At 49.0% G+C, this 22,718-nt stretch overlaps 1 protein-coding gene across 4 annotated transcripts in view; it reads right to left on the bottom strand.

Moving 5' to 3' along the window:
- MFN2 (mitofusin 2) overlaps positions 1-22,718 on the bottom strand; it is a 30,278-nt gene that overhangs the window by 6,376 nt on the left and 1,184 nt on the right. For 2 of the 4 annotated variants that reach the window (XR_503636.1, XM_008048328.1), the window contains exons 2-15: positions 21,984-22,121; positions 16,471-16,649; positions 12,158-12,293; positions 8,671-8,833; positions 7,125-7,249; positions 6,044-6,152; positions 5,829-5,936; positions 4,160-4,313; positions 3,906-3,973; positions 3,640-3,761; positions 2,119-2,245; positions 1,661-1,765; positions 1,374-1,476; positions 690-910 (exon numbers count right to left, since the gene is read on the bottom strand). Coding sequence is in view for 3 of the 4 variants with exons in the window: in XM_008048328.1 (XP_008046519.1) it covers positions 690-910; positions 1,374-1,476; positions 1,661-1,765; positions 2,119-2,245; positions 3,640-3,761; positions 3,906-3,973; positions 4,160-4,313; positions 5,829-5,936; positions 6,044-6,152; positions 7,125-7,249; positions 8,671-8,833; positions 12,158-12,293; positions 16,471-16,645 (1,716 nt within the window). In the remaining variant the exon portion in view is untranslated. Of the gene's footprint in view, positions 1-689; positions 911-1,373; positions 1,477-1,660; positions 1,766-2,118; positions 2,246-3,639; positions 3,762-3,905; positions 3,974-4,159; positions 4,314-5,828; positions 5,937-6,043; positions 6,153-7,124; positions 7,250-8,670; positions 8,834-12,157; positions 12,294-16,470; positions 16,650-21,508; positions 21,594-21,983; positions 22,122-22,718 lie in introns of all 4 variants that reach the window. The other 2 variants (XM_008048330.2, XM_008048329.2) reach the window with 2 other exon arrangements.

Below are 22,718 nucleotides of genomic sequence, written 5' to 3'. Positions count from 1 at the left end.
AGTAAGAATCCAAAAAAAAAAAAAAATACAGCTAGCATCTGTTTGTTTCAGGAATACTTCTTAGATTAGCTGGGTGTGGTGGTACACGGCTGTAGTTCCAGTTACTTGGAAGGCTGAGACAGAAGGATCACCTAAGCCCAGCAGGTGAAGGCTGTGGTGGCCGTGAGCATGCCATTGCACTCTAGCCTGGCAACAGTGAGACTCTGACTCAAAACAAAACAAAGCAAAACAAAGTTGGCCAGGCATAGTGACTCAAGCTTATAATCCCAGCACTTTGGGAAGTGGAGGTGAGAAGACGGCCTGAGCCCATGGGTTCGAGACCAGCCTGAGCAACTTGGTGAAACTTCCTCTCTACAATAAACCAAAAAATTAGCTGAGCGTGGTGACACACACCTGTAGTCCCAGCTACTTGGAAGGCTGAAGTAGAAGGATCGCCTTAGCCCAGTAGGTCGAGGCTGTGGTGGCCGAGAGTATGCCTGCCACCACACTCCAGCCTGGATGACAGAGTGAGACTCCCATTCAAAAAAAAAAAAAAAAAAACTTGCTTAAGATAAGGCCAGGTTGATCAGTGGCAAAAACCCTGATGTGGCTGTCGGCCCTGGGGAACTCCCATTTTAGAATAGTTTGTGTCTGGAGGTGGGGTACAGACTGGCCTCCTGTGATGCCCCAAGGTGACGAACTTTGCTTGCCTGCTCGTTGTAGCCCATCAAGGCCCGTCGGCTGTTCTTGGGGCCCAGGAACCTATTCACCAGCATGGTCCATCCAAGAGAGAAATGAAACTCAATGTCCTCCTGGAAGTCGGCACACAACTTGTCACAGTTCAGGTCATAGCTAAGGGAGAAGCACTGGCGGGGGACCAGCATGTCTATCTGACTCCGCACAGATGGGGGAAGGAGGGGCTTCAAGCCATCTGTCAGGAAGAGAAATGAGGAGAAGTCAACAGCCCAGCCCTGTGCCACAGCAGTGCCCAGCCCTGGGAGTGAGGGCTCCAGCAGCAACTGCTCAGGGTACTGAACAGCTCTGCCAGAAGCCACACGCTGGACAAGGCAGCCCATGGGACTGACAGTGCCTCACTTGTGGCAGGCTAGCCAGCTCTCCCGGGGGTGCAGACTGGGGCTCCACACCTGCCGGCATTTATGCCTGGAGTAGGCCCAGTTCTCGGCCTAGGACGGTCCTGTGTGGTAACACAAGATGGGCTCCCAACTCTATGTGGAGAGTGAACTCATAACACACACCCAGCACCTGACAGTACTGAGTTAAATCATCATAAAGGTAACAGATAAGGAAAATCACTGCTTCTCTAGGTTGGCCTCTGAATCTGATCTGTGTGTAGCCCCAGAGCCCCTGGTCCCACATTCCCCTGTGGCACGAACCTATCATGTCCTGTTGCATGGTCTGCAGAGAGTTGGTGATGGCAGTGGAGCAGCGGTCGGACATGTTTCGGCCCAGTCCCTCCTCTATGTGACGGTGCAGCTCCTGCAACAGAAGTGGACTAGGAGAAGCCCCGTCAAGAGTTCCTTTTGCCCACACCCACCAGAGACCAAGAAACTGAGGGATGTCTCCCTGGCTTCCACTTCCACTGCTGGGGGCACTTATGCACCAGCAGGGGCTGAATGTGTTGGGGCTCCCTGCCCAAAGCACCTGTCCCTCCAGGACTCACATTCTTATAGACCTTGAGGACTACAGGGGAAGGGTGGAAATCCATCTGGTACTCGTCCACCAGCACGGAGAGGCGCCTGATCTCCTCAGCCATCGCTGTCGACACCTGCGGGCAAAAGAAGCATGATGCTGAGCGACACCAAGAGAGTTCACTCGACTGAACCTCCTTCCTTACAACCCAGCAGTCTCTGCTGCTGATCTACTAACATCTTTGGGGTAGAAGAACTTGAGAAACTGGCAGATCAAGTGCCCAAGTGTCACATGGAGAAGGAGGGACAGGCCCAGAATCACACAATGGAACAAGGAAACGCAAAGGGAAGCTCTGTGTTCTTGAAGAGCACCACAGCTTCCTTCTGTAAGGCTCAGAAGCCCCCCAAAATAAAGATGTCTGATTTTTCCACTTTTCCAGCACCCTGGGCTCTACCGAGTCAGTCTCCCAGAGTACTTCCTATTTCTAACCTGTCTTTCCACCTCCTCCGTAATCTGCTTAATCCTCAATTTATAATCTTGAGCCAAGAGCTCCAGCTGCTTGTCAATGAATCTCAGCCGGTCTTGCCGCTCCTCACGCATTTCCAGGCAGTAAACCCTGGGAATAAGAGAGCACTGGTCACAAATCCCCATCCCACCTGACGGAGCACAGGGCAACAGGGTGGGGGGCAGGAAGGGCAATGGGGACAGGAATCCGCACAGGCCCCACCCACAATCCTGCCCTCAGGGTTTCACACACACACACCCAGGGATATGATCTCCCCTTCCCAAGTAGGAGGAAGACACCGCAGCCAACCACTGACTCTTCGGTCTTCCACAGGGAAAAGATGGCACTAACAGAGCAGGGAGGATGCTTTAAGGGTTTAAACAAGTTCTGCCAACTAAGATAGAAAAAAGTGCTCAGCCAGGCTCAGTGGCTCAACTTGTAATCCCACGCTTTGGGAGGCTGAGGTGAGTGGATTGCCTGAGCCCGCGGGTTTGAGGCCCGCCCGGGCAATTTGGTGAGACCTCATCTCTACAATAAATCAAAAAATTAGCCGGGCATAGTAGCGCGCGCCTGTAGTTCCAGCTACTTGGAAGGCTGAGGCAGAAGGATCACCAGAGCCTAGCAGATCGAGGCTGCAGTGGCCAAGTGCAGCCATTGCACTCCAGTCTGGGCAACAGAGTGAGACTCCAACTCAAAAAAAAAAGAAAAAAATGTTCAACCTTGCTAGGAATCAGGGAAATGCAATTTAAAAAATATACTGCTAGCTGGGCCTGGTGGCTGACGCCTGTAATCCTAGCACTTTAGGAGGCTGAGGTGAGAGAATTGCCTGAGTCCAGGGGTTTGAGACCAGCCTGAATCACACTGCGAGCCTCGTCTCCACAATAAATAATAATAATAAAAAAAAGCGAGGCATGGTGGCGCATATCTATAGTTCCAGTTACTTGGAAGACTGGTGGAAGGATCGCCTACGACCAGCAGGTCGAGGCTGTGGTGGCTGTGAGTATGCCACTGCACTCCAGCCTGGGTGACAAAGTGAGAGTCCAACTCGAAAAAATAATAAATAATAATAATTACACAATCATGGTGTCCCTGAGGGGCCAGCAAAGTGACATTGGGACAAAGGCCAAAGAATCAAAGGGCACTTAATATTTCTTTGTTTTATTTTAATAGTATAAACACTGCCAATTCTGTGTGGTAGAAGCAAGGTGTTTTTATATTACTCTTTGCACTTATCTATATTTTAAATTTCTCCAAAAATACTGCCTTTTTACAAATGTGTTCATGCCCTGAGAATGGCTGCAGTGAGACGCCAGCACAGGGACTGGGAAGGTAGGGTGCCAGGCCGGCTATGTGGGTCTGCCAGTCTGGTGGCCAGGCCAGAAGGAGGGGCTCTGGATGGGGGAGCCCAAGACTCAGCTCTGCCATCAAGGCACATCCCAGTTGCCCAAGGCAGGGGCGGAGTGCATCAACTCTCAGCACCCCTGCCTGCTGTCCTGGACTCTCACCGCTGCTCCTGAGCCGCGATGTGCAGCGAGTCCATGATGAGGCGGACCGCCTCTGCGATCTGCTTGGCCCGGACCGTGTGCTGCTCAAATTTGGTCTTCACTGCGGACTGGGAGATGCACTCCTGGAACAGACAGAGGCGCTGAGGGCGGCGCGGGCCACCGGGGGCCTATGGCCAAGAGCCAGGCTCTGGCTCTCACTGCCAGGGACACAGACAGTGAGAGCTGAGGAGGCAGAGGATCACCAGATACCAGATCATAGGACTCACCTCAAATCTCCTCTCGAAATTCTGAAACTCAAACATCCTCACTTGAAAGCCTTCTGCAAGAGCGCCCCCTAGGAGAATTTCACTGCATTAGTCCGGAAGTGGCCACAGAGGAAAATGGTGAAATCCCCAGAAACCAAGCCACTGGCTGGAGAGTAAGGGCCTCTCCCTCTCAGTCAACGCTTTCCTTGCCATCTCCTCCTCAGAGTGTTTTCTCAAACACCAGGGAAAAGGAGGACATCTGCACCCACTGTTACCTCCTTCAGGCATGCCCTGGGCTTTCTGGATCCTGGCATTGAGCACCTCCTTGGCAGACACAAAGAAGATACGATCCCCGGCCTGGGCTCGGTCCACCACACCCAGCTCATCCACCAGGAAGCTGGTACACCGCTCCATGTGCTGCCGCCGCACCTGGAGCCCACACAAATGTGACCACTTGGATGTAGACCCCACATGAGGGAGCCCACAGTCCCTGTCTCTTTTATTAAAACAACAGGTAATATATCTACATGGATCAATAGTCAAAAGGTCCAAACAGGCAATGCTTACTCAACATTCACAGTGATGTCTCCCACTGTCCCTGCTCCCTAGCCACCAAGCATCCCACACCAATGTCATGGGGTTTGTTGAGGTAGAACCTGACAAAGATGTCTTATGCATACACAAGCAAAAATGCTACAACATGTCCAACTGCCTCTTGTTAGCACTTATAGTGTCACTTTGGTGCCCCAGAAGGAATCCTAAAATCAGGCGCTCTACTCTGACAAGCTAAGTCCTTGTTAATAAAGTGAGTGGGCATCCCCAGAAAATCCCTCCTAGCTCTGACGTCCTAGGGTTCTGTGCATAGAACTTGATAACAGCCTCTCACAGAACAGCTACCACGTGTGGGGTGCTTTTAGTAGATTTTATCCTCTCAACAAGTCTATTTATTACACTCATCACACTGGTGAAGAAATTGGATTACCAATTACCAAGGATCAAAACAAAGTCACACTGCTCAGTATTAGCCAGAATTTGGACTCGGGCCTTTTGACATCAAGTGCACATTTTATCATCTAATATTACCAATCTGCTATCTCTCCTCTCCCGCCCCCCTTTTTTTGGAGACGGTGTCTTTCTTTTTTTTTTTTTTTTGAGTTGGAGTCTCACTCTGTCGCCTAGACTGGAGTGCAGTGGTCGCTCCCGGCCACAGCAGCCTCAACCCGCTGGGCTCTGATGATCCTTCTGCCTCAGCCTTCTGAATAGCCAGAATTAGAGAAATGCACTACCACGCCCGGCTGATTTTTTTATTTATTGTAGAGATGAGGTCTCGCTGCCCAGGTGGGTCTTGAACCCGCGGGCACAGGCAATCCACTCACCTCAGCCTCCCAAAGGCGCAGGATTACAGGCTGAGCCACCGAGCCCAGCGACGGTGTCTTTCTATGTTGGTCTCAAATTCCTGGGCTCAAGCGATCCTCCTACCTCACCTTCCTGAGTAGTTGGGATTACAGTTGCGTGCCACCTCACCCGGGGCTTGCTACCCTTTTTTCTTTCACTTCACATTTATAAAGTTAAGAGTTGTAAGTTGTAACAGCCAATTACTCTTCACTCCTCTTTCATACTATTTTCCTAAAACTGAGCCTGTTCTATAGTAATTCCTTATGACCCAAACTGAGCACTGGCCCCAAAGATGCACTAACGTGGTATGGATGCTTTTTAGGTTTGGGGGAAGGCCACCCAAAGAAGGGCTCCATCCAAGAAAGTGAATGGAGAGGGTAGAGAAGTGTTTTTAAGGTCATCAGAAGACATGATAGGAGAATATCTCAGAGATCCTTAGACATGAAATTAACTCAGGGAATTCACTAGATCTGGGAGGGCATGAAGTGGCCCAGGGTCAACAGGGCTCACTCGGGGTGGCATTCCCCAAACTGCCAAAAAGGTACTAACCTCTTCCATGTATTCAGGTTCCGAGGCAGATGCATCCCAGCGGTTATTCAGGATGAAGATGTTTGGGCGGGAGAGACGCTCACTCACCTTGTGGAAGAACTGCTTTTCCTAGATAAAGGGAAAGACCTCAGTGGAGGAGGGGCTTGCCAGCCAAGGCCCTGGCTGCCATCTGCCTGGCCAGGTGCTGGGAGCATGGGAGAAGGTGAAGGAGTTACCGTCTGCATCAAGGTGGACTCCGAGTTGGCCACCAGCACGAACACATCAGCATCCAGGCAAAACTTGTCAATCCAGCTGTCCAGCTCTGTGGTGACATCAATACCAGGGCTAAAGGTGACAGGGGCAAATCAACATCATCAGGCATAGAGTATGAGCTCTATTCTTCCGGCTGAGAACACACCTGGGATTTGTGAGGCAGCCAGGCAAGGGAGAAGAAAGCCAAGGATGGAGGAGAAATCAGGCCTGGCCCTTATGGGGGACTTTTACTTTCTACTGCACATCCTTCCAGACTGTCTGGAGATGAGTTCTTTTAAGTACATGCATCTATCATCTATCACTTTTATAAACACAGAGCAACTTGTACTTTTACTGAGGATATGCAGCTAAGGTGAAGATCTGTACTTATGTGAGTCCAGGTCAAGGCTAGTGTACTATATTCCTTAGAACAGTTTAAACCCATCCACAGTGCTCCCTCAAGAGAAAGAAAATAGCCAGGCGTGGTTGCTCACGCCTGTAATCCCAGCACTTTGAGAGGCAGAGACAAGAGGATTGCCTAAGTCCAGGGGTTCAAAACCAGCCTAGACAACTTGGCGAGACCTCGTCTCTACAACAAATCAAAAAAATTAGCCAGACATGGTGGCATGCACTTGTCGTTCCAGCTACTTGGAAGGCTGAAGCGGAAGATCACCTGAGCCCAGTAATGTGCCAATGCACTACAACCTGGACAACAAAGTGAGACTCCAACTCAAAAAGAAAAAAAAGAGAGAAAATACACCAGTGACTCCATCCAACTCCCCACCCCCAGCACACAGCTAGCACTGGCTCAGTTTGATAACCTCCCCCCACCTCTAAGCATCCCTCCTATTTTTTCTAGACCATCCCTAGGACACTTCGGGGCCCTGATGCCAATAACCAGACCCTAGAGGAAACCCAAGGGGTGGGAGGATTTGATTGAGCCCATCTGAAAGACAGTAATGCTTAAGAAGGGCAAGGATGGGGCACAGGGACTCTGGCCTGAATTATCCAGAAATGGGAGCCCAGTGCCCCCAGTCTGAACCTCCCAGGAGGGCACCCCCTTACCTGTCCATCAGCACGAGGTCATCCTTCAGAAGTGGGCACTTGGAGTTGGGCCACATCACACTCACCAAGCTGCCGGCATGCAGCTGCTCATCCTGATGGAGAGCATGGGCCAGCTGGTTCACAGTCTGATGGTGGAGGACAGAAAGAAGGATCAGGCCGAGGACAAGCTGCCTTGTCAGATTTCCTGTGCTGCTTGACCACAGCACAGGAACGGAGACTGCTATAATTCCACTACCCTCCCTAATTTCGTTTTTTTTTTTTTAGTTGGAGTCTCATTCTGTCACCCAGACTGGAGTGCAGTGGCACACTCATGGACACTCTAGCATCTATCTGCTGGGCTCAGGCAATCCTTCCATCTCAGCCTTCCAAGTAGCCAGAACTATAGGAGTGTGCTACCACGCCCGGTTAATTTTTGATTTATTGTAGAGACAAGGTCTTGCCAAATTGCCCGGACTGGTCTCAAACCTGCAGGCTCAGATAATCCACTCACCTCAGCCACCCAAAGTGCTGGGATTACAGGCTGAGCCAAGCCTGGCCCACTACCCCCTTTTCATGTGTGAAAGTTAGGAGCTGGGAACTGCCGGGCACAGTGGCTCACACCTATAATCCCAGCGCTTTGGGAGGCAGAGGTGAGAGGACTGCCCGAGCCCAGGGGTTCAAGACCAGCCTGGGATACTTGGCGAGCCTTCATCTTTACAATAAATCAAAAAATTCATAGAGTGTGGTGCACACCTGTAGTCTTAGTTACTTGGAAGGCTAAGGCAAGATCGCCTAGGCCCAGCAGGTTGAGTGAGACTCCAACTCAAGAGGAAAAAAACCTTAATTTAATTATATTATTATTATCAATTGAGTCAGTCTCACTCTGTTGCCCAGGCTGGCAGGCTGGAGTGCAGTGGCACCATCTCAGCTCACCACAGCTTCAACTTCCTGTGCTCAGGCAATTCTTCCATCTCAGCCTCCTGAGTAGCTAGGACTACAAGTGTGCATCACCACATCCAGCTGATTTTTTGATTTTTTTTTTAATAGAGATGAGATCTTGTTATGTTGCCTAGGCTGGGTCTCCAAGCTCCTGTGTTCAAGCAATCCTCTCATGGCCTCCCAAAGTGCTAGAATTACAGGCATTAGCCACCATGCCCAGGCAGGATTAATTCTTTATGAAGCACACCAAGCATCTAGCCCCAAACAAGAATCAGTTGCCTCTTAGAAAATCAAAGTGTGGCAGCCCCTGGCTGCTTATGAGGATCACAGAACAAACATAGGAACCTCTCTTTCTGGCAACATCCTGAGGAAGGACAGGCACACTGCTCTTCCCTCATTAGTGGGGAAAGGGGCACATGGCCTGCTCAGTTGACACAAGGAACAGCCAAGTCCCCATTCTTGGTGCTCCACGTTTCTGACCCTCCTGAAAGCTCCTTCACATCCATAAAAAGCTCGTTTGAAACAGGGTTCCCATATTCCACCACAGGGAGGCCCTGCCTCTCCTCAGAGGTGGGGTCAGCCCCGTCACAAGGGACAACTCACCCTGCCAGAGTGCCAGCACCCTCACCTTGACACTCCTCTTCTCCTCTGAGCCCTCGGTGAGCAGGAAGGCCTCATGGCCATCTGTGCCCTCCACCCGCAGGAAGCAGTTGGTGGTGTGGCCAATCCCGGAGGGCAGAACTTTGTCCCAGAGCATGGCATTGATCACGGTGCTCTTCCCATTGCTCGTCCTAGAAGGAAGTAACAGTTATCAGCAAAGACACCAATATCTGCGGTTTGGCTTTCACAATGCAGTTGCCAGCCCAGAAGGCCAAAGTCCTGTCCCCTACAGTACCACCAGTGCCCAAACAGTGCTGGGAGATGCACAGAGCAGGTGCTTCTGTACCTATTAAAAAAGAGAGGCTGGGTGTGGTGGCTCAAGCCTATAATCCCAGTACTTTGAGAAGCCAAGGTAAGAGGATTGCCTGAGCCCACGGGTTCAAGACCAGCCTGGAGAACTTGGCAAGACCTCATCTCTACAATAAATCAAAAAATTAGCCGGGCATAGTGGCGCTTGCCTGTAGTCCCACCTACTTGGAAATCTGAGGTAGAAGGATCACCTGAGCCCAGCAAGTCGAGGCTGCGGTGACTGTGACCATGCCACTGCACTCCAGCCTGGATGAGGGAGTGAGACTCCAATTCAAAAAAAAAAAATAGTAACATCCCTGAACCCAAGCTTTTGATGTGCCATTGGTTCATCACGTCAGATTAATCTGCAAGGGGCTGGCATAGCGCATGGCCCTCACCTACTTCCTCCACCCTGAAATAACCCACCACCTCTCATGACGTCCCTCATATGGAGGCTGCCTGTCTGTCTCTGAAGCAAAACACATGACTACCTGAAGCCACTGACTCACCCCCCCAGAGTATCTTCCTTAGTCTAAATGACCCTAATGTCCTTGTTTTCCACACAGAGCCTGTTTTGCAGCTCTATTCCCATCACAATCCTCCTTATATATGAAGCCCACCCTGTTGGTCCCAGCTGATCACCACCAAGCAGAAGGCATTCTTACCCACCACAGCCCTTTTCTCTACCCTGCTTTTTTTTTTTTGAGACAGGGTTTTACCCTGTCGCCCAGGCTGGAGTGCAGTGGCACAATCACAGTTCACTGCAGCCTTGAACTCCTGGGTTCAGGCAATCCTCCTGCTTCAGCACAAGGCAGGGGCACAGTCCTGAACTGCTGGGACTACAGGCACACCCCACCATGTCTGGCTAATGTTTCTGTTTTTATAGAGATGGGATCTTGCTTTGTTGTCCAGGCTGGTCTCAAGCTCCTGACCTCAAGCAATCCTCCCACCCCAGTCTCCCAAAGTGTTGGGATTACAGGCATGAGCCACTGTGCCTGGCTATCCTGCCTCTTAAAGACAGCTCCACTTGGCAAACTCATCTATTCTGGGTTTCAGAGCTTTCGATCTATGATGAACACAATCTTTCTCATTCTGGGGTGATGCTTCCCAGTCATGTCACCTTTTTGTTATTTTTTTCTTGAGACCTGACCTATCAGAACCAGTCACAGCAATTGAGCAGAGCTACAAAGGCCTTACCTGCATCCAGCGAAACAGGCAGCCCTCCCAGTTGAGGATGAAGAAATGAAGACTAAGGGCCACACCTCAGGTCACAGATGTCATCAGGGACAGGGTTCAAGGCACAGTGCTGACTCCCTAGGCTACTAGGTGCCTAGTGTACAATCTGTCTAGATGCCTTTTTTTCCTGTATTGGATTTTAATGCTTTGTTTTTGTTTTTTTGAGTTGGAGTCTCATTCTGTCACCCTGGCTGGAGGGCAGTGGCACGCTCCCAGCCACCACAGCCTCAACCTGCTGGGCTCAGGCAGTCCTTCCACCCCAGCCTTCCAAGTAGCTGGAACTATAGGCACAGGCCACCATGCCCGGCTAATTTTTTTATTTATTGTAGAGATGAGGTCTCGCCAGGGCTGGTCTCGAACCCATGGGAGCTCAGGCAGTTTTCTTACCTCAGCCTCCCAAAGTGCTGGGATTATAGGTGTGAGCCACTGTGCCAAGGTTTTTTATTTATTTATTTATTTATTGGAAAAGCAGAATTTATTGAGAGGAAAGAAAAGCTCCCACGATGGGAGGGGACCCAAGGGAGTTTGCCCAGATTTTAATGTTTTTAAAAGCATCTATTAGAACTCAAAGTAAAACAAGGAGAGCTGATGCTAAAACTATAAAACTCTTAGAACAAGGGGCAAAACTTAACGTTGGATTTGGCAGCTGTTTCTTGGATATAACACCAACAGTACAGGCAAAAAGAAGTATAGACAAATTGAATAGATACTTCTCCAAAGAAGATATACAAAAGGCTAATACAAGCGCATGAAAAGATGTTCTACATCATTAATCATTAACCACAATGAGCTATCCCCTCACACTCCTCAGCACAACCATGATCAGAAAAACAGAAATATTAAGTGTTAGCAAGGACATAGAGAAACTGGAACCCTTGTGCATTGCTGGTAGAAATGTAAAATGGTGTAGCTGCTATGGAAAACAACACTGGTTCCTCAAAAACTTAAAAATAGGATTACCATATAACCCAGCAATCCAGTTCTGTGTATATGTCCAAAAGAACTGACAGGGACTCGAAGAGATATCTGAACTCCCACATTCATTGCGACACTACTCACTATAGCCCAAAGGCAAAAGTAACTCAAATGTCCACTGATGGATGAACAGATAAACAAAATGTGGTCTGTACGTACAATGGAGTACTATTCAACCTTAAAAAGGGAGGAAATTCGGACACATGCTACAGTGTGAGGAACTTTGAGGACATTATTATACAAAGTGAAATAAGCCAGACGCAAAAGGCCAAATACTGTATGATTCCACTTATACGAGGTACCTAGAATACTCAAATTCATGGAGACAGGAAGTCAAAGGGTGGTTATCAGGGGCTGGGGGAGGCAGACTGGAGCGTTAGGGTTTAATGAGTATAACACAAGTTTCCGTTTTGCAAGATCATGTGAATATGCTTACTACTGAATTATAGATTTTTAAATGGTTAGAATGACGCTCGGTGGCTCAGCCTGTAATCCCACGCCTTTGGGAGGCTGAGGTGAGTGGATTGCCTGAGCCTGTGGGTTCGAGACCTGCCTGGGCCGCGAGACCTCATCTCTACAATAAATCAAAAAATCAGCCAGGTGTGGTAGCACATGCCTGTAATTCCGGCTACCTGAAAGGCTGAGGCGGAAGGATCGCCGGAGCCCAGCAGGTCGAGGCTGCGGGGGCCAGGAATGGCCACTGCACTCCAGTCTGGGCAACAGAGTGAGACTCCAACTCAAAAAAAAAAAAAAAAAAAAAAAAAGGTTAGAATGGTACATTTTATGGTATGTGCATTTTACCACAACTTAAAAATAAAAAAACTAGGAGGAGAGCGATGAACTCTGAAGTGTGTCTGCTACTCCCCGCCTTGGGGGCTCTGACTGTGATTCTGCACAGATTGCCTCCCTCCTCCCCAGCCAAGAAAAAAGAAGGAGAAAGAGCATCAAGGACTCACCGGCCAAAAAAAGCCACCTTCATGTGCCGCCGGGCCAGCACCTCACTGATGCCCCTCACTTTGGACAGGTAACCTTTGACATCCAGAACCTGCTCTTCTGTCGTGACGGGGTCCAGTTCCGCATTCCTGTAGGTGTCTGGAGGTAAAGATTGAAAATGGGTTACCCTGGGGTCAGAGGATTTCCACAACCACAATCTGGAAGGGCCAGAGCACCGGCCTCAATCACCTGAGTCAAGAGTCTGGCTCTGGGGCTCTCTGCTATCGCTGGGCTGAAGTTCCACATCCCTACTGTGGCCTCACTGTGGTCAGGAGAATACTGCCTAGGTTCTGATGCTGGCTCATCTCTAGCTCTGTGACCTCAGCACTTCTTTCTGGGTCTTAGTTTCTTTACCCAAAAATGCAGATAAGTTCTACTGTGAGATCAAATGAATTAGAGTACCATGTGCTAAGAACAGTGGTTGGTATAAGAAGAATACTTGCAAGTCCACTGCCATCCTCTACTTGTCCATTTTCCTTAACAAGTATTTACAACATTCCAACTACATGCCAGGCACTGTTCTAGTCACTTTTCAGAAGGTCTCTCATCTGATCCTTGTTATTTGCCTGGCAGGAGTTAGTAAACGGCAGAACTGGGTGTGAACTGGGCAGCCTGGGTCCAGGTCCAGGCTCTCAACCAATCCATGTCTCTTCCTGACCCAGCCCTGCTGGCATCTCTGGCCTAGCCTCTTGCCAGCCCCCTGCCTCACATTCTCCTCACTGTATCCCCAAACTCACCAGCTTCTCAGCCCTGGGACTTGGCTTCTTGCTCCCCAACTCTCCTCCCCACTCTCTAAAGAATCAATGCACTGTCCTGAAGTGGTTTGGCCCATTCCCACATGGCTTCCGGTCTAGCTTAGACAGTGCTGCCACAGAAAACCTTCCCTGACCACACACCCCCACCCTGAGGTATAGTGCCCTTGTCTGTGTGCCCACCGCACTCTGTACTTCTCCCATCTCAGCACTCACCTCACCATAAGGCAACTGCCTAGCTCACCTGTCTGTATCATCTTCCCCTAGAGGGCCAAACTCTCCGACCCAGCACCCAGCAGTACACACATTTGCTAAGTGAACAGATACCTAGATCACTGCGCTGCTTTTTCCCAGTACCCTTTACTGGCAGACTACTACAGGCAGAAGCAACTGAGCAAGATCCTGACCCCGTCCCACCTTGCACCAGGAAGGTTCTTCAGTGGGCTGGGAAGATGATGGCTGTTTGGTTCCCTCAATGAACTGCCAGGCAGACAGGTCCCATCCCTGTCCCAAAGCACCCAGAGCACGACAAGTGGCATGTCAGAGGCTGCCCAGTGAGTTTCCTCTCCAGTTAGTGCCATGAAAGAAAGTGACCAAGTCAACGAGTTCCCCCTCCCGCCATGTCCACCAGTCACTGCTGCCCAGACCCATCAACATTCTTCCCTTATACTGCCAACTGGGCATGGCCTTTGGGACACCCTTCACAGAAAACTGGCTCTTAAAAGTAGCAGCAGAGCCGGGCTCAGTGGCTCAGCCTGTAATCCCGCACCTTTGGGAGGCTGAGATGAGAGGATTGCCTGAGCCCGCGGGTTCGAGACCCACCTGGGAGCGAGACCACATCTCTACAATAAATCAAAAAATCAGCCGGGCATGGTAGTGCATGCCTGTAAGTCCGGCTACTTGGAAGGCTGAGGCAGAAGGATCACCGGAGTCCAGCAGGTCGAGGCTGCGGTGGCCGGGAGCAGCCACTGCACTCCAGTCTGGGCGACAGAGTGAGACTCCAACTCAAAAAAAAAAGTAACAGCAGGCAGCAAGCTTGTGTTACCTGCCCTTGGAGAACGGTCCCCGCTCCCATCCAGAGCAATCCCAAACACAACTCAGGATCACTCTATCTCTTTCCCTTCCATTTAGACAGTAGAGGAAGCCTCATATTTTCACACAAAGAGAACTCAATCAAAGTCCCATCACATAAACACCTCATTAAGCACGTGTTTGTTCATAGCATCATCTATGTAAGTGACTCCGAGCATCTCAGAAAGCTAGTCTGGGCTCTGGGAGGGCAGTGGCTGATCTTCCCCATCTCTGCATGCCCAGTGCCTGGCAGAGGGCAAACACAACAGAGCCACGGCTGAATATACAGATAACAAATTGAGATAACTTCAAACACCAATCAGACAATGTTAAAATTTAGCTTTTTTCAGTTCAACCAATATTTAGGGAATGAACACCTTCTCTGGCATCAGGTACCTTGCCAAGGGCAGGGAACAGACAAGGGAACAAAACCAGATGCAGTGGTGCTCCTGAGAGGGACTCATGTGTGGCCACCTGGTATGTGACACTAGTTGCTCTAGCTGAAACAGAATGGAGAATAGGTGCTCACAAGAGCCAGAGGTCAACTCCTGGGGCACCACCACTGAATTCTAGGTTTCAACAGTGTAGAACCTGAAAGCCCTGCTTGCACCTGAGCCCGCCTTTCACAAATGAGTAAATCAAAGGAAGGAGACTCAGCTATGTGGCCTTCCAAACAGGAAGCCTGGGAAGGCCAGCACTGGAGCTGGAGCTCAGACAAGTGGTGCTCTGGGAACCAGTCCTTCTCTGTTGATAGAGCAGAGACTAGCACTTGGACTCAAATTAGTAACTAGCAGAAAAGGCACAGGTGACGCAAGCTTCCTATTCATAGTCCTATCACCAATCTAAAAATATCAAAGGGGGCATCCTGGTTGGGGACAACCAACACCCAGACAGTGCCTGGCCTTAATGGTGGCCAGAACCAGACCAAGGAAAATGCATGGGCCCTGGAGTTGGAGACACCTGGGGAAAGCCCAGCTCTGTCACTTACAAGTATCAGACAACTCTCAAATCTCAATCTGCTTGCATCTTAGATGAGAATAGGAATCACCAATCCCTCATGATTAAATGCAGCTAAATACGTTAACTTCTTAAATGAAATGAATTATTAAAAGACCGTTCCTGGTCAGGCGCAGTGGCTCACATCTGTAATCTCAGCACTTTAGGAGGCAGAGGCAAGAGGATTGCCTGAGCCCAGGGGTTCGAGACTAGCCTGGGCAACTCGATGAGATTTCATCTCTAAAATAAATTTTTAAAAATTAGCTGAGCTGCAAACAATATTTTGGTTGTTATTAACCTATTAGCAGCATGTCAATTCATTGAAGTAGGAGAAATTATCAAGGACGGTTACTAACTGCAGGTACTATTTTAACTACTTTTATATGTATTTTGTCACTTATGTCTTTTGACAAATCTTACAATTTTAAAGATGAAGAAACTGAACAATGAGACTGATACTTACATAGATAAATGCCATTATATGGCTTTGCCTCTTTTCATACCTGAGTAAATTAAACTCTCACTGGATCTAATAAAGATCATCACTATCATGGAGAATTTGACTTGGGCTTTGCATCTTGGGGGATTTAGTACCTTCTGATAAAACAATTAATTTATAGGAATTGTAAAACTGAAAAAATATTTGGATCTGGAAGTCATTGTTAATGAGCAGTTTATTATTATTATTTTTTTTTTGGTTTTTACTGTATTTTATTAAAAGGTTTTGTTTGCAAATTTTCTCTTATGAGATATAAAAAAAGATTGATATGTTAATAAATGTTAGCATGGTATAAAAAAAAATTAAAAAAATTAGCTGAGCCAGGCACAGTGGCTCACGCCTATAATCCCTGAGGTGAGAGGATTGCCTGAGCTCACAGGTTCGAGACCAGCCTGGGAAACTTGGCAAGACCTCATCTCTACAATAAATCAAAAAATTAGCCAGGCATGATGGCTTATGCCTATAGTTCCAGCTACTTGGAAGGCTGAGGCAGAAGGATCGCTGGAGCCCAGCAAGTTGAGGCTTCGGCGGCCGTGAGCACGCCACTGCCCTCCTGCCTAGGCAATAGAGTGAGACTCCAACTCAAAAAAAAAAAAATTAGCTAGGCATGATGGCATACACCTGTGGTTCCAGCTACTTGGAAGGCTGAGGTGGAAGGATCCCCTGAACCCAGCAAGTCGAGGTTGCCGTGGCTATGAACATGCCACTGCACTCCAGGCTGGGCGGCAGAGTGAGACTTTGACTCAAAAAAAAAAAAAAAAAAAAAAAGGGAGCTCCCTTGCCTTCCTGACCTATTCTCACTAGAGCCCAGGTCCACACCATTTCAAGAGCAGAGCTTGCTGAGGCCATTGGAGCATGAGTTCCCCAGAAGTAGGACTGTACTTCCCCACCCCCAAATCCTGCTACCAAATATCTACACAGGTAAGAGTGGGCCTGGCTGAGCAGGTGCCCGTCTTACCTTCAAGGAAGGTGGCGCTTTCCTGGATATAGGCCCCCAGCTGCTCAAAGATGCCATTGATCTTCTTCTTGGCAGTGACAAAGTGCTTGAGTGGGGAAGCGTTCACTTCAGCCATGTGTCTCTTATCCTTCTTGGCTGTGACGATGAAGTTGCATGGAGAGAAGAGCAGGGACATTGCGCTGCAAGAGAAGCCCACATGAGTGACCCCAGGAGCCCACCCGGGGATGTGCTGCTAGGGGTGCGGCAGGGTGTGCTGGGGAGAGCTGGGACCAGCTCTGGGTCCCACCAAGAACACAGGCTGGACCAAGGGATGGCAAGATAAGAACCAGGATCTTGAATGGGAAGGGATCTCTCAGGACACCTGGGCCAGTCACTCAGTTGACAGCACAGGCACTCAGCTGCCTGGAGCCAGGGCCCTGTGTTCAGGCCTTGTGCTAGCAATTCCTTGCTTGCTGAACCGTGACAAGCCCTGCCTCTCCCACCTCAGAGAAAGACAGGGAGGAATTGAGAGGTAACACGGAGAAGCCCTTCTCTGAGTCTTAGGCAGAGAAATGTGATAGAAACCTGATGTATTTCCTCCACATCATCCCCTATCAAAAAGCATTGTACAGTGACAGCAAAGAGATGCTCTAGGTCAGTGACTCTTGCCCCTTCCCTGGCCGCTCTGCTGTCTAGAGGCCAATGCCCTAATTCCTAACTGGCTTTGTTTGCAGGTGCAGGTGAAACAGACAAGGCAAGACAATCCTCAAGTAAAAGAAGACTATTTCCACAATTTATTTAAAAAACGCTACTAGCTGGACATGGTGGCTTACACCTATAATCCCAGCACTTTGGGAAGCCAAAGCAAGAGGATCACTTGAGCCCAGGAGTTGGAGACCAGCCTGGGCAACACAGCAGAGATCTCTACAAAAAATAAAAAAATTAGTTGAGTATGGTATGTGCCTGCAGTCTCAGCTACTCAGGAGGCTGAGGTGGGAGGATCACTTGAGCCCAGGAGTGGAGGCTATAGTAAGCTATGATTGTGTCACTGCACTTCATTCAGCCTGGATGACGGAGCAAGTCTGTCTCTAAAAATAGTAAATAGGCTGGGCGTGGTGGCTCATGCTTATAATCCCAGCACTTTGGGAGGCCCAGGGGAGATGACTGCCTGAGCCCATGGATTCGAGACCAGCCTGGCCAACTTGGCAAGACCTCTTCTCTACAATAAATTTCTAAAAGGCTGGGGTCAGTGTCTCAGCCTGCAACCCCAGCCCTTTGGGAGGCTGAGGTGAGTGAATTGCCTGAGCTCACAGGTTCGAGACCAGCCTGGGCAACTTGGTGAGACCGCGTCTCTGCAATAAATAAATTAGCCAGGTGTGGTAGTGCACACCTGTAGTTCTGGCGACTTGGAAGGCTGAGGTGGAATAATCACCGGAGCCCAGCAGGTTGACCCTGGGGTGGCCGTGAGCATGCCACTGCACTCCAGACTGGGTGATGGAGCGAAACTCCAACTCAGAAAAAAAAAAAATTAGCTGGGCATGGTGGCATGTGTCTGTAGTTCCAGCTACTTGGAAGGCTGAGACAGAAGGATCACAAAAGTCCAGTAGGCCGAAGCTGCGGTGGCTAATGCACTCCAGCCTGGGCAACAGAGTGAGACTCCAATTCAAAAAATTAAAATTAAAAATTAAAATTAAAATAGAAAAATAGAAAATAAATAAAACACCACTGATCTCTTTTAGTATAACATATGTGCACTGTAGAAGACTCGGAAACCAAAGAGAAAAAAAAATCATAATCCCACCACTATGTGATAAGCACTGCTCACATTTTGTTTATCATCACAGTCCATTTTGGTGGGGCTATTTCTCTTGCTCCCCCTCAATGCCACACATCTTTGTACCCTATTTTTTTTAATACAGAAATAATCTTTAAGGGGCCATGGAACATGACTCTCAAGTCCTAAAGGTCCTTGTCAAAGGTCAGACACACCAGAGAGGAGGCATCGAGGTGTGGCCCAAAAGTGGACACCTGCCGGGTCCCTCCTGCCAGGTTGCCACTATGGAGAGATACTTCCCCAGCAAAGCCCTCAGATCCTGGGTCACCAGAGGGAAAAGGCCCCTCCAAGGATGAGGGGTGGTTACACAGCTATGTCTGCCTGGTCTGTCACTGCCACACTAGTCACCCGGATCTCAGTGCCCTGAGTCCTCCACCCACCAGCATGTGACTGACTCTCTTTAGCTGGGAAATGAAAAGGTGTTGCTCATAAGTGGGTACACACAAGAAACTTCCAAATGAGGCTGAAGGGTGTTGAAGAAGGTCCTGAGAAGCAAAAAGAACATCAGGGAAAAGTATATGAAGCCCGAATGCCAAAACTGTCTCTTAGAAACTAACAATCCCAAAGAGGCAGCAGAAAGACAGAGAGACCCATAGAGAGCTGGAGACCCACATGTGTTGCCCAAGTCCACAAATTCTTTTGCAATGTTGACTCCTCAGGAGATGGGGCAAGGAAGGGGCCCTACTTTCCTTTTGACATTCCTCCTCAGCATAGTGCCACAACTATGAGATGTTTTCTTAGGAAGAAAACCACAAGTCAAGAGCTTAAATAAAGACAGCAGAGCTCTGAGAAAGGAAAAGGGAAATAAAATGACACTCTGGCTCCTCCAAAGCAGCAAAGAACAGTGCACTAAAATCAGGCTTGCTATGGCCCAGCAGGTCGTTCACTTAGAGAAAGAAGAGGAAAGCCACCAAAAAGGAAAAGAAAAGGGCTCTGGGAAGGGGCATGATGTGGCATTGCACATGACAGCCTTTGGAACAGGGTAGAGTTGGGTTCAAGCTGACAATATTACTTCTGGGCTGCAAGTTATTTAATCTCAGAACCTTGATTTCTCCATGTGTACAACAAACAAGATATAAACTGCGAAAGGACTAAAGATGACAACGCATGCAACATGCTAAGCACATAGTAAGAGCTCTGTATAAAGATAGCTTCACATGTTATAAGGCAGCAAGATCACAACTCTCCTGACAACACCCAGCCTCCAGGGAGGGCAGAGGCCACTCCACCAACACACTCACCACTCCTCCACCCGCTGCCATGGTGATGGAATAAACAGGTCGGCTGGGGGAAGATCAGCAGTGCTCAGTCCCAGAAGTGACTGTTATAGGAAGTAAGTTCCCTGGTATCAGCTGGGCTTTTAGAAGCAGGTGCTTTTAAGTTCTGGTCATTGTTCGCAAGCCCAAAGGGTATGAAACCAAAAGCGTTAATGTTCAGTAAGTGCAAGATTCAAAGGCATGCACACCAGTAGAAGCTTAGTGGTTCCAGGTTCCAAGGTCTGCAGAGCTCAGCTGATCCGGAGCTGCCCTGCCCTCACCACTGCCCAACCTGCAGCTGCATGCCCAAGCCCCTCACAGAACACCTGCCGCCAACCCCTCCAAACTCTGCCTCATTTCTCTGGCTCTGCTCACACACAAGCAGAGATTCATTTGTATCACATGTACCACTTTCTGCCTGAAATACACCTTCTTTTTCACCCTGTCTGCATACTCCTCTGTCCTTCTAGACCTCACTCAAGTGTCACTCCTCCAGAGGGGGTGTCCTGATGTCCTCCCAGAGGACAGGCAGCCTTACCAGACTTTTGGTCTGTTTATCACATCCTATGTCCCCCTCCCCTTCCCACTATCTCTGGGCTTTGACTGCTGGTGGGAGGCAACTGGGTTCCTATTCCTCCTCTGGAAAGCCCTGATAATCCCTACTTTATCACAGGGCTCCCCACAGGCAATGTGAGGCCCGTTCCCCAGGCAAAGCTAGGCCCAAGAGTCCAGCTCCAATAGCAGCTACTATTGGACACTAAGTGGCACACTTTGAGTTTTTTGTTGTTGTTGTTGAGTTGGAGTCTCACTCTGTCGCCCAGACTGGAGTGCAGTGGCCGCTCCCGGCCACCGCAGCCTCGACCTGCTGGGCTCCGGCGATCCTTCCACCTCAGCCTTCCAAGTAGCTGGAATTACAGGCATGCGCTACCACGCCCGGCTGATTTTTTGATTTATTGTAGAGATGAGGTCTCGCTGCCCAGGCGGGTCTCAAACCCATGGGCTCAGGCAATCCACTCACCTCGGTCTCCCAAAGGTGAGGGATTATAGGCTGAGCCACCGAGCCCGGCTACACTTTGAGTTTTTATGACTGCCTCAAGGCACTCTTGATATGATTTCAGGCAGTTACAACAGCATTTCTCAAAGTGTGATCCACAGAACTCTAGTTGCACACAACATTTCATTTAAAAGGGTTTCACAGCCGAATCAGATGTTGCTGTTATACAACAACATACACCACCATCCCTTCCAGTGGGGCACATAAGCACAGAGAAGGGTTTGGGAAGAAAGACCTGCTGTAAAGATGCCAGATTAACATATTAACGTGGCATTTCACAAATTTATTCAATGAAAAAACCCTTCAGCTGGGCATGGGGGCTCACACATGTAATCCTAGCACTCTTTGGAGGCTGAGGTGAGAGGATTGCCTGAGTCCAAGGGTTCGAGACCAGCCTGCACAACTTGGTGAGACCTCGTCTCTACAATAAATTAAAAAATTAGCCATAGTGTTGCGCACCTGTGGTTCCATCTACTTGGAAGGCAGAGGTAAAAAAAATCACCTGAGCCCAGGAGGTCAAGGCTACTATGGCCGTGAGTGTGCCACTGCACTCCAGCCTGGACGACAGAGTGAGATTCTGACTCAAAAGAAAAAAGACAAAATAAAGAACCACTTCTGCTGTGTAAGAACTTTTAAAATCCTGAGGATCACACTTTAGGGAAAGGTTCATTCATCCTGGTAGACTACCACTCCCACCCCAAAGAAATGCTAGCAACATTAAGACCATAGTGGATATTAAGACTAGAAACAAACCCAATTCCAAATGAAAACTGCTATTAGCACTCCAAGGTGACTAAAATCGTTACCTTCATCTAGGCTATTAGTTGAAAGTATTAGGCATCTTGGGTGTAGTAAAATTAACTGCAAAGTGTGTTTGGATCCCAAGCAGTCCCTGAATCCATACCACCTCCTTACCCAGTTTTATGTACAGCAACTCTTAGCAGGGAAAATAAAATGGATCCACGGATTGTCTGCTGGCACAACTGGAACAGACGAGAAGCTGAGAAATCGAAACAGAACAGTACACAGGGTAAAGGAGACAGAGTAGACTCTTAGAAGAGCTGTAACAAGGAGCCAACCTCTGCAGGGCAAAAAGGGAGGAGCCAGCACAGTAGGGAAGACCAAATGAGGGAGATAGAGATTAACTCTTCAGGGAGCCTCAAAGATCCCAGCCACTTTCTGAACTGTCAATCTTTAAACAGGTTCTGTCCACAACCAGCGAAATCCTCCATGGAAGTAGAAAGGAGATACAGCAGTTTTACTTCAACACAGGCTAGACGGCTCTGCTAGAGGACCCCATCCAAAAGACTTGCCACCAGAGGGCCAGAAGAACTTGTCCCTTTCCACTTAACCCAGATCCAAGGCACCAAAAGTCACATCTATCACTTACTTTTTTGGATGGTAAGAGATCTTCACAAGGTGGGCATCAGGGACATGGCTGGAGTAAAAAAGATGAAAAGATTCTGGGCTCTCTGTCCTGTCTCACGTTAAGTTGGCTATTGATTGTGTTGACTCCACCAGTCCCAAACTATTGGAAAAAAGGAAGTAGTATCAGGTGACACCTTCCCCCCAAAAATAACCACTGGTCTGCAAAACATGTCTGATCAGGTTTTAAAGCCAAACAAACTCATCCCTGAGGGGAGCTGACTCACTGAGGTACTGGAGAGCTAAGCAAGCACGTGAGGAAGTGCCCTGGGAAAAACATAACACAAAAGTGTGGGGCCAGTCCCGGGTGTGCACAAACACATGTTCACCCATGTGCTGGTGCGAGGTACCAGGGAGGTTTCCGAAGGGGCCCTGGCAAAGGTACATTCAGAGGGAAGAGGGGAGAGGAGGAAGCAGGACCAGGATTGGGCTTGCGGACTAGAAACTGCCAACTAGAGATAGAGATGGAAAGCATGGGGGTGAGGAACAGAAGTGGAACTGATTAAAAAGCCAATGTGTCCCAGCTGCTCTAAAGTATCTCACTTAATTGTCAACTCTATGGGGCAAACAGCAACTTGGAATACTTGGAAGATTTACAGATTTCTAGTCAAGTGGTCAAGCTGGGAAATGAGATCCCAGCTCCCTTTGACTCCAAAGCTCATTTGTTTTTAACTGTATGGAGCTGCCTGCCCTCCCACCC

This window comes from Carlito syrichta, unplaced genomic scaffold (assembly GCF_000164805.1).
Source record: "Carlito syrichta isolate Samal-C Ts95f unplaced genomic scaffold, Tarsius_syrichta-2.0.1 Scaffold123348, whole genome shotgun sequence".
NCBI classification, from domain to species: domain Eukaryota; kingdom Metazoa; phylum Chordata; class Mammalia; order Primates; family Tarsiidae; genus Carlito; species Carlito syrichta.
Note: the sequence above shows the minus strand (reverse complement) of the source record. Positions and strands in the feature narration are given on the sequence as shown.